Below are 18968 nucleotides of genomic sequence, written 5' to 3'. Positions count from 1 at the left end.
CACGGGCAAGCTAACAGCTAGAACAAACTAACTACAATAAGACTTTCAGCTTGGCAACTATGTCAAAGGCATGATATAATACAAGTCCATGGCATCATAAATTACATGGGGAAGACAAAAAGATATTTATTATTAACTGGTTTGTACATCCAAAATGATGGGGACACTTACAGAAATTATCAGGCAGCAGTTTTAAAGAAAATGAAAATTACTTTTTCAAAAAAATGCATCATTACTCTGTGGAGGTCTGGATGTCATAGGAAGTCTTTAGCCTAATTACTAAATACTAGGTGATTATATATAATCAAGCCTTGTTTTTTGTATTTTCTCCGTAAGCATCTGCTACTGACCCCTCTGAGCTGTGAACCTGTACTAGAGAGGTCTTTGATCCCTACCCACAGTTCTCACACTCCTATGTTGTAGCTGACTGATGGTTACCACAGTAGAAACAGAGAGAAAATATTTCATGGACTTTTTGTCCATAACAACAGACTGAGAGTGGATGACAGAAATCTGGCTTGGTACACTGTAGCTTTTCCTCTTTCAGTGATTTTTCCTCTTCTCCAGGACTAGGGGTAAGGACTCATTTCCCAGCTGGAAACTACTTCACCAAAGCCTCACTTCACAGTATTCACAGATACTGAGTGTCCATCAACAGCATTAAGTCCCTTGGGTCAAAACCTTGGTCCACTGACACCAATGTCAGAGCTCCCATTAATTTCAGTTAGGGCAAGATTTTACCCTCATTTTTGGTTTTACAAAGCCAAAACCCCCATGATTAAGCTTTACAAACCATAACTAAAAACAAAACTGCTTTTGTTCAACTGCTCTATTTTGTCATCACCTATACTTAAGCCGTCTGGGGATTTGAAAAGCCTTATAAGACACCGGATGATTGAGAGAAATTAATGTTAAGGCATTCAAGCTTTTAGTTAGAAAATCACTGCTAACAGCTTCCACTATTAATGCACTGATAAGCTGTCTGCATCAATGTTTTATATCTTATGTCTTACCTGAGTTGTTGGCAATTGGTTTTATGGAGTTCTATGTCAAGTTTTAATTTCTTTTCCACTCTACATTTTTGGCTTTTTATCATTTTGGAAACCAGGCAAGACCCTTGAAATGTATTTTCCCTGATAAGAGATAGTAAACAACACCTGCCAAAAGTAAAATGTTACCACATCTGAACACCACTAACAATTTTTAAGAAACACATTGAATGAGCAACTTTATACGGAAAAGCTTTAATATTATGGATGTAGAGTTAAATATAGGTATGTACAACATTGCTGATGAAAGTGCAAATACAGGCCATCAATTCTCTGACCTACCAAGACTCACTGAATACAGCTAAGATGTAATGAAAATGCAAGTCAATAGCTTATCATTTGCTTTGCTTTATCCCTAAACAGTAAACATGAGATGTTTATATTATGACTTTTTTGTTGACATCACTGGGCCAGTTCCTTAGCTTGATGATTAGTGTCAGCTAGAATACTAGCTTATAATATTTATTTTGGATCAAAGATAAGACCTAAAATAAACATCACACTGTGTCATGTCAAAACACCAATCTAAAACAGGCTTTTCCCACAAACTCCGGACTGAGCCATGAGGAACTATCCCCCAGCCGTTGTGGTCCTGACCACGCATTATTTATAACAGGCTATAGTCACATATGAAAGAAGCATTCGTATCCATTTTCTGTATCCATTCATATCCGTTCATATCCATTTTCTGTGTCCATTTTCATTTTTTCATATGTATTCGTATTCATTTGCTGTAATAATTCCAAAAATCTAATTGCTTGCCTCCCCCCTTATGACTCCACTAATTCAGAAGCTGTTACTAATCTTCCAAATCAAGAGGGAGAGGGAAGAGTCTGCCAGTCCCAAATGGTTTCAGAACTGTCTAGCTTATCTACAGAGACTTGAAGGGTGCTCCTGTGAGTGACGATTATTTTCTCTCCGGGTTTGTGGCTTTCAGGGAATGACTTCACTCCACTGGGCTGCATTCCACAACAGGCCCCAGCACACCCAGACTCTGCTGCACAAGGGAGCTGACCTGACTCTGGTGGACAAGGACTTCAAAACAGCTCTGCACTGGGCAGTACAGGTGAGCCATGGCCACGGTTTCACCATGGAGCTGCTTGAGCTCAGCTGGTTAATGTGGTGTCCTAAGTACTCCAAACACAATTATTTTGGCTGTGAAATTAGGAAAATGGGTACTAGGAATGCCCAATAACAGCCCCAGCATTGTGCTGGTGGGCACAGATCAAGAATCTAACATCTTTAGAGAGCAAGGCATATTTAATATAGGCTTACCACTGTTGCCCTAAACAAATTTATCATTTATCTCATTGGGCCTATAATATATGCTTCGTGTTGAATTTATGCTTGAAGTTTTTCACTAAATCAGGGTTGCAGAAATTAGTAGCTTAATTAGTCTTGCCAAAGGCTTCTGAGAATAAAAAAAAATGTAAACACAAGTTAAAACATATTTAAACAGTTATAGTTGTGGACTAATTAGCTGAGGGTTGAAGCCCTTCTTCTCTGGAGATTAAGGAAGACATGGAGCCAAGTACATTTCCTGTTGACCTGCATGTTCCTATCTCCTATGCAAATAAATGTCAAATTGCTAAAAATTACTTGGGCCATCATTAGAGAAGAAAAACAGAATGTGGCATTAAACACTGTACTATGCAATTGATGGTAAATGTTCTAAAATATAATATAATTTACTAGGTTGTGCCCAAAATTTACTGCAGAAAACTTTCCAGATTAAGTTATATAAGTATGTTTTTACTTGCTTATTTGCCACAGCAAGTTCTGGTATCAATGTTCAAAACACCTGCACACCAGATAAGCAGAAATAGAACTTGCACAAAAATCCAGTAACATTTTCCTACAATGACTCACCTTTTGGTCTAAGTTCACTTTTGTTAAAAAATGTATCAACAAAGAAATTTAGAAGCTCTGAACTATATTTGTAAATGAGTAAGGACACCTAGAACGAATAATCTGTTTCCTTCAACCACAGGCTCTCGCAGATGGTTCATGTAGAATAGGCTCAAATTTTGTTTTTCTGAAGTAGAGGTACATTTTGGCCTCTACAACTGGTATTATTTCAATACTGGTTTTGTTCTTCTTTAATACTAATCAGTCTGAAATTGGGCTACATCCCTTGATATTTTGCCTTAGGAGACTAAAGGTATCTACTCTAAAACCTGTTGTGAATTTTTACTAGGCTTACTCCAATGCAGCTTGCTTTCAGTGGGAAATCTCCGAAACTCATGCAAGTTCCTGCAGGCTAGGCACTGGTCTGAGTCATAGCTCTGTGAACAAGCGGTCTCTCAAACAGAGAGACAAAAGAAAATCCCCTTTATATCAAGACCCTCAGAGTTCCCCTCATACCTTAATCTTTCCCTGATTCTATATTTTGTAAATTTTATTATTTAATTCCACCATTAACTCCCACCTCCATCTTTCTCTCACAAACATGCAGAATAACTCTTGAGAAAGGGGGAAATTAAAACTGCACAGAACCCACTTGGTCTCAGTGAAGGCAAACCACAACTCCCTCTTCTTCCTCCCTTTAACTTGCTCCCCAGAAATCAGAGGAAACATGTCCCTTTTTTTTTTATTCTTGAGAGCTTCCTGCTATGAAGCCTTATAAATTGCTTCTTTCATCCACATACTTCTCTATATTCTAAGTCCAGAAGGGGTAATTAAAATACCAGAGAGTGCAATAGATCTGTTAATATTTCTCTTACTCAAGTTTGGCCAAGAAAAAATACTTTGAAACAGTGCTCTCTTCTGCCCTATTAGGCCCAGGAGAAATAGGTGCTCTGGATGGGCATGACTTTCTCTGCAATGACAGACAACAGAACTACAGCTCTGCTGGGTGGCATTATTGTTATGTCTTATAGACTCCTCTATGGCTGCTGGAAAGGGGGTATTTTTTCTGTAAGCATTGTATGAATATCTTCAGAGTACAAGAGACTCACAGAGCTCACGCAGTACCAGCTACAGGGGTTATTTTTGACTGAATAGGGCCCTGTGTTTAATTTCATTTTTTAAAAAATGCAGCAAGGGGAACACCACGCACTGCACAGAAACTTGTTTCAGAAGTTGTAGGAAAGAGGCAGTTTGTGCACACTGGGCTGAAACACAGAGCAGGACCACATAAAAACCGTTGCCTGCGATTCGAAGCCAAATATTCAAGCATGTTTCACATGAAGTAATTGTCTCATGCTGGCTGTTTCAAAGACCACATGTTTGGTTCTTGGTCTCCCATCAGACAAACAGTGGCTGTGGAGTCGCAGCCATGTAACTAGACAGACCTTGCCCAAAGTAAAGTCTGCTCTCTTGAAAAGCTGAAACCTCCTGCCGCTCAAGTTCACACCTTCAGTGCAAATGCATTACATTGGTGTCAAAAACACATATCATTCTGGTTTGAAATGAGAATATCTCATGTCAAATTTTTTACACATTAAGTGTTTTTAAGAGCTGGGACAGATAGGGCTATATTAGAAGTGTCTCAGGAGGTATTTCACTCCTTTCACTGCAGCCAGCAATAATTGCTGTAACCAAAGGAAACATCTTAATAACAAAAAACTCTTAACTGATAAGTGTAAAGCTGTTCTAAGGGTTCTAGATAATGGTGTCATTGAAATCCTAGTAAAATATAGTATATACTACACAGTATACACTATCATATTACATACTCCTGTATAATAATAGTATTAGTAGTACTTTGGAAATAGCCTGGGGAGATGTGGAGTCTTCCTGCAATGCCTTGCCAGTTACCATGATTTTTATCAGAAGTTTCTCTGTCTCTTAAAACTCTGTATCCCAAAGTCCTATGATTATATAAAAATATCAGCTTTCACTTAGAGAATAAACAATCAAACAAAGATTTCTTCTAAAGTGAAGAAATGGAAACCTCTAGGGATAAAAAGAATGTAACAAAAAAAAGCCCTTAAAAATAATATTTTGACACGTAGAGTTGCGCTTATGATTTTTTTTTATAGGTTGATTCAGAGTTGCTCCATAGCAACAATGCAATTATTTAATTCCCCCATTTCCTGAGAGCAGAGCAAAATACCTGTATGTCCTAAGCACACTGTAAAAGCAAAGCACAGGCAATTACTCATTTCTGTTTGGCTGAGCAAGCATGGCAGCCTCTCTGTAATTACAAGGAAGGTGAGAGCCATTTAAATCTCAGGATCTCTAGGAATGAATCTCTATTGCTGCAGGGCATCTCGAGGACACAGCTAGCCACCCAGCCAGGGCAGAGGAAGGGGCCAAGGAAAACAGTGGTGGCTCAGGATCAGGGTCTCTTCCAGGGGATCACTGCGCTCCTTCTCTCTGTCCACCACCCCATGTTTTTTTCTGTGGGCTGCCTATGGTGGCAGAATTCAGAGAGACTTCCAAAGATCTCTTAAAACTTAGCTAGTACTTCTCCATGCCAGACATGTCTGTTGTTGAATTGGGCCAGAAAAGGCTTTGGTAGGCACAGTTCACACTCTGGTTGGTTTCAGGCAGATTTCTTTCACTGCAAAATTGTACCTGTTTTCTTCTTGTTTCATGCAGTTTTCTAGAGATAGCTAGAAATGATAGTAGTGATTTCTTTTGTTATGTCACTAAGCTTTAAAGACAATTTTGACTCATAGCAAAAAATTGAAAACCAGATGCAATTTGCAATTTTTAATCATACCCTTTAGAAATCCATTTCTTGTGTAAACATTGTCATTCCAGCAGAGGTATAGCTGTTGCTCATGGAGGCTGGAACCTTGCATAGCAGCAGGGCTCTACAGTGAGCTGTCAAGTTGCAAAACAAGGAGGAGGAGAGTTTGCAAATAGTTTTGAGTAAGAAACAAACTTGCTCCAATACCGTCAGAAGAAACATTTGTGACAATGTCTGCAATAGCAAATTAAATGTGCTTGAGTCTTGGCTCTGGCACGAAGGCCAACTATCACAAGACAGCCTGTATCTCTACTGCTAAACTCTCTTACTCTCTAAAACAGGACAGTCGTGTGCAGACCCCTTATGAGGAATAGTCTGTGGCCCATGCTAGCTCCTGAACTAAGTCCAGGAACTGGTGGGAAAAATGTTAATTGGCTCAAGCCAGAACCATGCCAAGAAGGATTTTTAAAATTTTATGGTACAGAATTTTAAAAATTTAAACAGTACAGGCAACCAAGTTCCAATGCTCAGGGATGTTCCCTGCTGCTACTTAGTTTTTTATATAGCTGTAACCTAATTTTCCACTTTTATTTATGTCACTTCATAAGCCAAAGCCCCTTTTGTGACTTGTACAAGGTACAGAAGTATGAATATACAAACTCATCAGTATAACCAGATCATCAGAAAATCAGCCTTTACCTGAAATGATTGACTGTTAAACAGTAAGTCCTTCAAGTATGAACATGCTGTTGATAATGCAATTATTCACACCAATCAAATTTCCAAGGAAATCAACTGCAGAACTCTCACTGTACTTAGTAGGAATTTGTCTTGGGCAAAACCTGTAGGTAAGTACAGGATAGTTGCCAGACCTCTTCCCCACACACAGTCAATGTCTAATTCTGCAAATGGATGACAGAACGTGAGTAATGTTCATGCACCACACTCTTTGCACATCTATAAATGTCCTGATCTCCTAGGCCTGACAAAAAGGCACTGGAAGACAAATGATTCCATTCCTCTGAGAGCAGTAAGGAATAAATCCTTATTCCACAGTGGAATAAAAGGTGACCTCTTTTTCAAAGCACATAAACAGCTCATCTAGAGAAATTAGTTCTCACAACAATGTACTAGCAGGGAAAATCTGCCAAGTAATTTTAGTCATAGCCGTAGTCATTTACACAATGAATCATACGCACTTATTATAGAAGACTCCAAGTGAAAATAAATTCTCAGAGAGACTTGGCCAGTATTTCATGCAGTTTTTTGTTTGAGCAAAGAGAGGGTAAGAGAGGCAGGGTCATATGACAGCCATAGAGGTATGCCTCCATGACTGCCCTTGCCGTTTGGTAGCTTTTTCCAACCCCCACTGAGGCTTCTGAGAGGATAAATATTTTAAAAACACCGTGTCCCCTATTTGTATTAGAGGCAGCAGTGCTCTAAGGACCACAGGGCAAAATATCCTGTACAACAACAACACATTCTCTTTCCAAGAGTACCACAAAGTCAAGACAAGCTGGGTTGCTCTGAGTCTGCAAGAGACACTGTCTCAGTGGGTGTCTGAGGCTGAAGCACTACAGTTAGGAGAAGACAAATGAGTTTCTCTCTGAGTTGGCTGAGTCTCACCAATGCAACTAGAGCAGCGTCAGTAGAGTTGTTGTTAATTTATATTGGTTTGCCATCAGAAACACACCCTGTGAAGTGCCTGGGCTGCCTCCAGGCAACTTCTGGCAAAGTTTCCCTGGCAGGAGGAAAGCTGAAGATGGTATTACAGATTGTTCCTTTCCTCAGCACAGGGCCCGGTTGCTTCTGTCCCCTGGGGGCAGAGAAAGCATAGGGTTCTCTGAATTTTTGCACTGGCTCTCCACTGCCAACACACCCATCTGGCAACCAGAGCATGGCAGCAGTGGAGGTAGAGTGAATGTGCTTCCATTCCTCAGATTTCCCTAGTCTATGGTACAGAGGGGGGGTGCTGGAAGTCCTTAACAATGGGAGAAAGCTCCCATGTGTGCAAAACTCTTCAGCAACCTAAATTGCCAGCTTCATGGACGTTTCTCACTGCACCATGTTTGCAGCAGACTAGAAGGAGCAGCATTGTATCTCTGCTCTTGAGTTTAGCATTCTCCATGTTTAAAATAGCAGACACTGCATCTACAATGAGACAGGGATGTGTTGTCCTGATACAGCCTTAACATCTGATTCCAACCAGACACATCTGCACAGTTAATGTAACATTATATTTGTCTTGCTGTGATTCTAGGAAGAAATTCTGAACTTGTGTTACAGTAAAGGTAATGACATAATACATTGTCTCATGGTGCTCTGAACATGAGGAAATTTGCACTTCAGTGAAATGAATCCCATAAGGGAAAAAATTGTACTGGAGGAACAGTTCAGTTTTCACAGTATAGCTGTAACCGGATGCAGTTTCTGCCAGCAAAGCCTTGAGTCAAAGATCAAGACTTTTCAAGCCTCAACCAACAGTCATGTGGGAAAAATCTGTGGAATGGCTTTTGCTTTCAGTAAATACTGAATTTCAGAATCAAAAAGGAAAAAAAGGTGACTTTGAAAAGAAAGATGTATTTACCAGTGTAATAACCTCAACCAGAATTATAAAGGAAAAAAAGTCCACAGACAAGTTATTTGTTCAAATTTTGCTATGGGTTGCTCAACAAGTACTTGAAATGGCTTGTTTGTTTATTTCAGCAAAGGAGGAAAAGATCTTTGCTTTTTTTTTTTTTTTTTTTTTTTTTTTTTTTCCAATAGTCCTGTTGGTGTTACAGTCAATTTCCTGTTAAAATATGCTACATGTGCTTGTTTCTGAAGGATAAGAGGAAAGATGAAAGGGTTGGGAGACCAGCCAGCATTCTGTAACATAAAACTCAACCAACACCCAATGATGTACAAAGATGGTTTCCAGGAGGAAGCCAGAAGTACTGATGCAAATTTTATTTAATCTATAGTAATTTATGGTGGTTCTTTATAAAAGTTAGCTACCTCCCAGAGTAGCTCAATGGGAATAGTATTTGCTTGTTGCTGCAGTAAAGAGTGAAATAATGGTTAAAATGTCAAGCCATTCAGGGTCAGAGCAGAAGGACGTCAAAGAGAATATCCAAGCTCTGGATTCACCGGTGTGGAATTGAAAGAGGAGGGAACATAGAATAGGAAACACAGACAGCCCTAAAGTGCAATGGTAATGATAAGAAGCCGTATCAAGAGCTGCTAGTGGGGAAATTCTATCCAGCAAAGCCAGCTATAGATATAGCAAGGCTTTAAACTGCACCCTAGTGCAAAGAGACAGAAAATATAGGAGAAATAATACAACCTAACCATATAATCTCCAGATGCATTCACTTGGAAGAAAAATACTTTGTCAAGGTTTCCTGAAAACAGTTAAGTGGTCCATAGCTTATCCATCTTTCCCTCCCACTTCTACATTACTGGTAGCCACAAGCCAGCTTAGCAGACTCCCTTCACATGATTCTTCTCTTTGGCGCCAAAGTATCTGTTTCACTAGAGTATTCTGATGAGGAGAAAAAATTAACTCTCTATACAGTGCAGTGAACAAAGAAAACATTGTACTATGTATGGTTAAAGATCTGACAGAATAAAATGCAATGTTATGGTAGAATATTACATAAGTGACAATAACTTCCCAAGTAAAATTATTGTTCTACATATCAGTTGGACATACAAAGGGCTGAAGTATAAGAACAATGGCTGTAGTAACAATGAGGATAAATTGAGTAGACATAGGTGAAAAAAGTGTCAAAACCAAAAAAGTGTCCCAAACTTGCAGGATTCTCCTCATGGTATTTGATTCTGTGGATACTTTCTGAAGAATTACTTTATTTTGAAAGCACTTGGAGATGTAACTATCAGAAGCTGGGATAGTTTGTTAACCAACCTGAAGAAAATGGAGTTATAATCAAGTGAAAGTGAAAGCTAATGACCCTGTTAGTGAATTTGTTGTTTGCCACTGTCTGGAGCTGACAGAAATCTCAGACAAAAACTTACATAAAGAACAATGAGAGTTTGCCCTGCAAGGGCTCCTGAATCAAGTCTTTAGGACATTTCCTCATGAAGTAAGTTTAATTTACATCAGTGATCTAAGAAAAAAAAGTTCAGTGAGATGAATGAATAACGCGTGGAAGCAGATAAATGTATGAGATGCGACAAAAGTGTAAAGAAAACTGTGAGGGGAACCCTGCAGAACTATATAGAAACACATAGCAAAAATAACTAATAATCTTTGAGAACACTGTTGAAAAGAATTTGAATTCAAAAAGGGAAAATGAAATGTAGGGATGCATACAGTGAGGTTACAAAAACATGTAATTTCCGTATGGTAAATTTACCACTGAACATCCTGGTCTAACAATAGTACTGTGGTTCATGGTAAATTTACCACAGGAAGACTACATTTTTGGTGACCTCAGCTCAAAGCTATCAATCTAAGAATAAGGGCAGTGTAAGCATTTTAGGAGAATTTTGTGTGCAACTTTAAAAAGCCAAGATGAAAGTAAAGATAAGAAGGCATTCCTAAGAAGTGAGAGCTGGAAAGCCACAGAGCAGTTGGCCAGAGATCTCATTCAGCAGAAGGTTCAAAATATTAGGAAATATTGTGTGATTATTTAGAAAATGTAATAAACAATTTGATTGAATTTTTAAAACAGGACAGAAATTTCATAGCCGTCCTCAAAGTAATTATTGCTTCCTCAGATAAGAAGCTATTGGGTATAGTATGTTTGAATGTTAATTAATCAGTTTAATACCATGTAGTAAAACACAGAAATACTGGAAAAGTGCCAACAAGATAAAGTTCATTACATGACACAGAAATCTGGTTAATCAGCTAGTAAATAGAATGATCATAAAAAGTCCAATTCTTTGTCCCTTTCTGGTTTGAGCAGTACATGCAATCTTAATCACGTCAATATTAATTCATTTTAATGATGTCAATAGCACAATTTGTATAAGCACACCCTGCTATAATGGACCCAGAATTCAGCACAAAGAAAGGATGTCACTGTGAGGAAAGTATAAGGAGTAATGCAATTAAAATCAATCCAGTGATTTATATTACACATCATATATTTTCTATCAGCCACATTCAGAACAGTTCAAATAATCTTTGGAGGTGGATATCTCACAGATAGTCCAACCAGGGGTTTATCATAATAATGTTTTTATCTATTCCATAATGAGATGACAAAATACAGAGCATGTATATGTTCTAGAACCAAAGCTAGAACCAAATTAGAGGGACACTAAGCACTTCATGGGTCAGGATGAAATTCAAAATTATTTTGATGAATTGTAGGAATGAACTGAAATTAATAAAATAGCACTGTGTACAGAACTGTGACAAATTAAGCTGTCTGCACAAAATGAAGAGTCATAGACTAGTGGATTATAAAATGAGTAAGAGTTTAAATTATGGTGTTGATACAAAAGAAACAAACATCATTCTGGGACCTATTAACAGAAGCGTGATACTTGTGGGCTACAAGAAGTAGTAATGTCATTTTCAATGTCAGGTGAGAAGCCTCAGCAGGATAATTATGCCATTTGAGGTGCCATGGTTGAAAAAAGATGTAGACAAACTGGAAAGAGGCCAAAAGCAAGCACAAGTAGAATAAGTGGGTTGAAAAACTTGACCCATGAAGAAATGTTGAAATGGTTTGTTTAGTCTAGAAGATGAAAGACTGGTGGGAGACAGAACAGTCTGTAAATGTATAAAATGACAGTAAGAACTGTGGGAAATTTCTTATGCAAGTGCTAGGAGTTGTACAAGAACATTGAGGGATTGAAACTGTAGGCGCAGGATGTAAAATTTGGATTTAGCAAGACAGTATAAAATTAGAGGAATAGTAGTGTCACTAGAACATGAATATAGAAATAGTAAGATAGTGCATGTCAATAGTTTTTTGTATCAAAATCAACTTGGAGAAGGATGGTTTATTGTGGTAGTACTGGACTTTTGTTATGGTAGTATTAGAAGTACATAACAGAATTCCAGATTCAGTTAGCCCTGAATGTGACTAGAGATTTCTCTGATGCTAGTGACCAAAAAATGTAACTGAGAATTATGCGAGTATGGAGGACATTGATATTTGACATAGGGACTGGAGAATAAAATTAACAATTATTAATAAGACCTTGGTATTCCTGAACATGAAGATCAACACCTGTTTTTCATTAGATATTCAGACAACTATAAATTAATAACAATTTCAACATGGTTAATCAGGATGCTATAAAAAGCTAGGTCATAGAAAAGAAGCTCGTACGGCATGATCATGAGTAGACTCTAAATTAAACAGGTGAGTAAACAAGGTACATACAAAACAGAATTCCTGAATTCAGAAGGACATATTTTGGTAAAAAAAATGGGAATTCTCAGCTGGACTGAGAAGTTCTGGGACCAGCAGGTTGCAGGGACCTGGAATGTATCCTGTCAATGGTGCAAAAATGTAGCAGGAATCTGTATGCCAAGAGCGGAGAAGAAAAGTGTATGGAGAGGCTTACGATATAATGGATGATTATCCATCTTTAAAAGATACATTTAGAATGAGTAGACATCTTACAGAATAACAGGCAAAAGTACAGAAAGGCAAAATAAGTTCTATCTCAAAATCAAGAATTTAAGAGTAATAATTAAGTGTTGATTAGGGGCAGGAAGGAAATTACTTTCAGTGATAAGGCTTAAAAACAAGCTTGTTTAATATTTTCATTATAACTTGGCACAAAGTACAGAGGCTTCTGAATGAAATCTGCCAATAACAAAAAACTGGAAGATATTAACAGAAAAGAATGGGGATATCATATAGGGGAAGCTGGATCACCTTCAAGTCTAGAGTAATACAAGTGGGACAAATTGAACAGGATAAAACATTTAAGTCATGCACTTGGATATTAATAACAGAAGGTCCTCCCAGAAATAAGAAACTCTATGTCTGGAAATAAGTATGGAAGAGAAGTACCAAGGTGTAAAGGGTTATTCCAAAATTACAAGGATCTTCTTAATGAGACACAGCTGTGAATAGGGCAAATGATGTTCTGTGACATACCAGAAGAGATATTTCTAACACAAATAGGGAAGAGCTACTGTCACTGTACAAAGACCTGACAAAAATATCTGTGTATGGCTCCGTACAATTTTAATCATCGCTCTCCAAGGATATACAACTAAAACACAAAAGGAGAAGGGTTAGTAGGTTGATGAGAGAAATAGAATACATATTTTACAAGGAAAACTTAAAAGACTTGGTTGATTAGAGCAGCAAGAGAACAGCTCAGCAGGAATATGATGGTTGTCTGTAAATACATCTGAAGAACTAATATCTGTTAGAGGAAAGAAGTATTTAATCTAAATAATAATGCTGGCATAGAAACAAAGGGACATAAATCAGCCATGAGTATGAATAGAATTAGAGATACTAATCATTAAAGTAAATATTGAACTGCCTTCCTTTGGGATTAATGGGGATAAAAATACTAATCGCTTCTAATGGACACAGTAAGTTTATGAAGGGGATGATGTAACATAGCTGTAGATGATTGCAGGGATTGAATTCGATGATCTAGGAAGACCTTTCCAGCCTTGTGTTTATATATTATTAAAAAATCATTAATTCTTTTTTTTTTAATTCCACCAAGTTAGGATATAAAATGTTCTGTTTCATTTGCAGGTTAGAAAACAATGTCAACTTTCTGACACTGAACCACTGGAGCAAACTAGCTAAGAAAGTTTTCAAGAACCACTTGAGCAAATATTTGACATGGCTTTTCCAGGTGTACTTGGACAGGCTTACAGAGGCGGGTTGGTCTTTCAAGGTCCTTTCCAACACTAAATTTCTATGAGAAAATATAGGCTTGTATCTTTCTGGACTCTGGCTTAGTGAAACAGCAAAAACCCCAAGTTATTTCTGAGAAAGCTGTTGAGTAATTTACACTCTGAAACTTTCTGAGATATTTGCAATGGTATATTATTTATTATTTTTCCAGTGTTCAAAATGTTCTAGGAAATTCAAAAAGCAAACCTGATTCCCAGCAGGAGATTGGAAGCTTTTGGCTTTCATACCTGGGGAGTCCAGTGTACACAAAACAAAACACCATTATTGCATTCAGCCTTCTCTAGCAGAAAAAAATAAGTTTAGTGTGAGCTCCATTGTAAAATGCTTTTCTTCTCTGAACTTCCTCCCAGAGTGGCAACAGGATTCTGTGTTCCATGATTCTGGACCACTACCAGGGACCATCAATAATAAACTATGATGATGAGAATGGCAAAACATGTATGCACATTGCTGCTGCTGCAGGCTACAGTGATATTATCAGTGAGCTGGCTAAAGTACGGGAGTGCAACCTCCAGGCCCTTGATGTGGATGACAGGTAACCATGGAGACTCTGAAACTGAAATTGCTGCTTCCTTTCTATTAACCTGAGACTAGCTCTGTTTATTCTATAATCGTGTTTCCTGTTTCGCAGGCCATGGCCTAGTTAATTAACTGCACTTACAGAGAACCATGATTGCTCAGAACCACTGAAAAGCAGTCCAGCTCACATGTATCATACCTAATGTAAAAACCAACTAGTAGGAATGTTATTTAACTTTGTGTTTCTGGTAGGAAATTATAAGATTATGTGTGAAAGGACTTTGTCACCACTTGACTTAACATCTTTCAATGAAAAGTGAACATTTTTTTCAAAACAATAGAACAGGATCCTACATCTTGAAACTGGGATCCTGCTGCTATTTGTATTTAAGAAATGGTAATGTTCCCTTGTTGCATTTAAGATACTAACACAGTATTCCTATAGGACCAGGGGTCCTTCATCTTCCACTCTAACAAGTCATTTGAGTCCTTCCAGGATTAAATCCCTATAAGTGCAGCAGAGTCATCTTCTTTCCTCTTTTTCATTCCATACCTACTTCCCTTGGAACTTTGAGCATAAAGTTATTTAATGCAAACAAAACCAACTGACTGTTCACAGTGATTATTCTGCTCAGTGGAGAAAAGCCAAGGTTTTCTTGGCTTAGGCCTTCAGGTACTTAAAATAATAGCATTCTTCATGGAAAAGTGCAATAAAATGGAGCAGAAATAAAACCAACAGTGTTCTGGAGAAGTTTCTAAACATCAGTAAAATGTATTTGAGAAAGCCGTGTTTCTATGGAAAGAAGAGCAAAGGGAGGAGTTTAACTACATTTAAGAGCTCAGTAAGACGTGACCTCCTGTTACATGTTCTCAAATATTTCCATAGAAGGTATTATAATTGAAGAGGGAAAAAGATAAGCTGTTCGCTATAAATACACAGTAGTTTTCCATTCTATTGTGTTTCTGCCTGCACCCATCTGAAATCACTGGGATTGCAAAGAAATAAGAAAAGTCAATTTTATTTATTATTCTTTTATTCTTGTAGTGTTTTCTGTGCTTTCAGATTTTTCACAAAAGCAAAATATTACAATTTGGAAACTGGACAAAAGTTTCCAAAGACAAGATGCAAATCTGCCAAGCAGAAAATCAGTTTGAATCTCCTACACAGATTCAAGACAATTATATCTGCTCCAGTCTGTGCCCATCAAAGAACACAGAAACTGGCAAAGGGGCAGTGATAGTCCGGTAGATGTGTCCAGTCCTTCTCATTCATCTAGGGAAGCTTATTCTCATATTACCTTCATGGAGAGTCTTGAGCCAACCATTGCTAATTGTGTTTGGTATGAAGATGAGAAGAGCTTTTCCCTATGCAGTGGACACTAAAAAGAATTTTTTCAAATTCTGCTCTGAAAACTTCAGGCACTCCTCCCACTCTGCAACTCCAGCAGTGGTAGAGATGCTATTATATAGCATGTATAGGCATTCTGCAGCCCCATATCTACTTTACAACTAAATAGATGGGTACAGATTGATGCCAGTCTATGGCCTTACTACCACCAGTGGCAGCTACATCAGTGTGGGATAAGTTGCTGGAGAATTCCTTAAAATGGATGTCACAAATCTGGACAAATAGCACAAGGGAACACCTCATTATGTCATTTATAGTTTCAATAGTAAATGTATTCATCTGTTTTAATGATACTCCCCCTTTTCTGTAGAACGCCTCTGCACTGGGCTGCAGCAGCAGGGAAAGCTGACTGTGTGCAGGCACTGCTAGAGCTGGGGATAGACAGCAGCCCTCGAGACATCAATGAAAACACTCCTCTGACATATGCAATGTACTGTGGGCACACAGCATGCATCAACCTGTTGTCTCAGGAGAGCAGGTAAAGCAAAAGTTTACATCTTGCTCACATGTTGCCACCGACTAGAAAACAAACATATTGCTTTTTGTATGCTATTGAAGTGTTTAAGCCCTGGGTGATGTTTCCTCGATTCATATGCAATACTTAGTCCAAGTTTTCCTCCAAAATAGCAACATCAGAATTAGTCATCTACTGAAGACTCATCACTGCGGCTACAGTGCTAGTCTGCCTATCAGCAGACAATTCTGAACCAAGAAGATGTGAGTACAGCTCTTGCTCAGTCACCTTCATGCAGAAAATTATCTTACAGAATAATTTCTGCCCTCAGATATTGTCCCTCCTCTTTTTTGAAATCTCTATACACTAGCTGTGCATTCATGTAATCAGACAGAGAGATGGACTAAACAGAAAAGCAGCTTTGCCAGGTAGATAATAAAATAAATTTAAAGTTTTCATCCTCAGGGTAAAGGTTTGGGAGGGTTTGCCTAGGTTACTTTAGTTCTCTACCTTGTTTGTCTCTTCTTATTCTGAGTTTTTTTCTGTTAGTATAATTCTTTCACCATTGCTTCCTCTCTCCTTGTATTTCTCATGTGTCAGTGACTGTCACTGAAATAATTTCAGTTCTTCAACTTTGGTAAATGAGCATGCACTTACAAATATATTTATCAACACATTTCTTTGCGCTTTCCCCTCCTTTACAGTCAGCAGTTTGTATTATTTCCTGTGTTACAAATTGTGAGACATGGGTAACATTACCTCTCCTCCTGTTCCTCCTCCTGAACTCTGCCTGTCAGAGTAGGTCTGAAATGTTGGTTAGGCAAAACCTCAACTAAAAACCACTACAGCAACACCACTTTTGGTCATTGTCTTGATAGATCTTTTAAAACGGTGCTGGGCCTTTAGTACGGCCAAAGGAAGACGAGGGAAGGCAAGGGAAGGGTAAGGGGGAACATGAAAGGGGAAGACAAAGGGGGAAGGGGAAGAGGGAGGGGAAGACAAAGGCGGAAAGGAAAGGGAAAGAAGGGAAAGGGGAAGGGGAACAAGAAGGGAAAGGGAAAGGGGAAAGGGAAGTGGAAACGGAAGGGGAAAGGGGAAAGAGAAGGGGAAAGGGAAGGGAAAGGGGAAGGGCAAGGGGAAGGGGAAAGGGAAGGGGGAAGGGGAAGAGAAAGGGGGGAATGGGGGAGGGTGGAAGGGGGGAGGGGGGAAGGAGAAGAGAAGGGGAAGGGGGGGAAGGGAAAGAGAAAGGGAGGGAAGGGAAAGGCGAAGGGGAAGGGGTGGAAGGGGAAGGGGAAAGCGAAGGGGAAGGGGAAGGGGGGAAAGGAATGGTGAATTAGTGCCTTTGTTACAGTGTTAGCAATGACTGTGCTGTTGGAAATACTATTTTCCAAATATGACATAATACAAAGGCCACTTGGTTTTAAAGATCCCAGCATGTTCTTCTTGTTATTATTGGATCTTGTTTCACCGTGAAGAATAATGATTCTGCAGCTGGTAGACACTGAAGCCAGAAAAGTTTGTGTTTTTTTCCTGATAGTTGCACTGAGCCTAAATTAAGATGAGTATAAGGCAATGAACTCCATAAGAAAGAGTGAAGTAACACAGTATAACTTTCAGCCTTTGCTAATTATAAATTTGGAATCCTAATTGTATGCCTCCTTGAACCACCCCCACTCAGGAATGTATCTGTAAGATATATACCCCATTTCATGGGCTAACACAGGCAGTATTTTTTTCATTATTTGGTAATAATGACTTCACATTTTGATTTGTATTTCCAGTAGATCTGAGCCAGTTCATCAGTTTCCATCCCAAAACAACAGACTCCTAAAGAAAGAAGGACGATTCAGTATGCTGAACCATATCTTCTCTTGCAAAAAGAAAAAAGATTTTCAGAAAATCAGTCAAAAGGAGAGAAGCAGAGATCGATATCCTAGAGATGAGACCTCAGAAGTAGATGACATCATCACTACTTTTGACTGCATTATGGACACAAACTGCAAAGATGTTCCAGATGAGTGTGTGACCACTGCTGAATTTAATAGAAGGAGCACAGACACAAAGTACCTCATACCAGAAAAGAAGCAAACAGAGTGTCAGGGACTTCTGCCCTTCAGAACCCAGAGCCTCCCCCCAATCACTGTGGGCAATTCCTTTCTAACTGCTTCCCAGAGTTCAAGCTTCTCTTCCAGCATCAGCACCCAGCATTTTGCACACAAGTCCCAAAAGAGTAGAAGTGAACACAACTTGCTGGACCACAGAAGCAGTTGTCAAGCTTTGTTGGATGATCCCTGGAACACAGACTCTAACCAACTACTCTCCTACAAAGTCTGTGCTAGGACCCCTTCAGCCAAACTGATAAATGGCTTAAACTCTGATAGATCTCACCATGTGCTTTTGTGCCCTTCCCGCCTTCCCTCACTTCCCAGTTCTCCATCAGGTAATTTCTTTCTTCTCTGTCTCCCAAATCCTATAATCTCTACTGATATGGCAAGCTGAGTTAGAAAAAATAGGTAAGTCTGACCCGTGACATTTGTATTTCTTTAATATGTTTTTCAGTTTCTTCTCTCTTTATGTAGTAGCAGTCTTAGGCAGCATTATGGACAGGAGATCAGCTGATAGCTGAAGCAAGGTGCTTAGGTGTGGGAAATAAGAGATTTAAGTAAGTCTGATGAGCAAGAAAAAATACAGGTAGTTAGGAAGCACGTAAGGTACCTGAGCAAGGTAATTGCCTCCAGATTATATATGCGCTTTGGAATTGCATGTTAACACCCACTACCATGCCTGTTGCCTTGTATCCACATTTAGTCCTGGAACTAGATGTGCATGGGAACAGTACTGCACTAAAATCTCTAATTGTGTTGAGAGCTGCTTCTGGATCCAACCAGGTAAGTCCACGTGTGCCGTGCTGGATGGCTCTGTACCATGCTACCTTCCCCTTACAGACATATTCTGACTCCAGGTTGTAGTGTCACCTTTTCCCACTCCTCCCACACTGAGTGCCAGTTTTTTGGTCTAATGTGCTGCTCTTATGGTTTCT

The 18968-nt window shown here is 38.9% G+C and overlaps 1 protein-coding gene across 4 annotated transcripts in view; it reads left to right on the top strand.

The window, feature by feature from the left end:
- ANKRD55 (ankyrin repeat domain 55) overlaps positions 1–18968 on the top strand; it is a 49592-nt gene that overhangs the window by 16896 nt on the left and 13728 nt on the right. For 3 of the 4 annotated variants that reach the window (XM_033009070.2, XM_033009067.2, XM_033009071.2), the window contains 4 exons: positions 1987–2115; positions 13898–14082; positions 15785–15952; positions 17710–18368. In XM_033009070.2, the coding sequence (XP_032864961.1) occupies positions 1987–2115; positions 13898–14082; positions 15785–15952; positions 17710–18368 (1141 nt within the window). The remainder of the gene's footprint in view (positions 1–1986; positions 2116–13897; positions 14083–15784; positions 15953–17709; positions 18369–18968) is intronic. The other variant, XM_033009069.2, reaches the window with a different exon arrangement.

This window comes from Tyto alba, unplaced genomic scaffold (genome assembly GCF_018691265.1).
Source record: "Tyto alba isolate M040663 unplaced genomic scaffold, T.alba_DEE_v4.0 Super-Scaffold_42, whole genome shotgun sequence".
Lineage (NCBI taxonomy): Eukaryota > Metazoa > Chordata > Aves > Strigiformes > Tytonidae > Tyto > Tyto alba.
The sequence above is the reverse complement of the archived record's forward strand: the minus strand, read 5'-3'. Positions and strand labels throughout refer to the sequence as shown.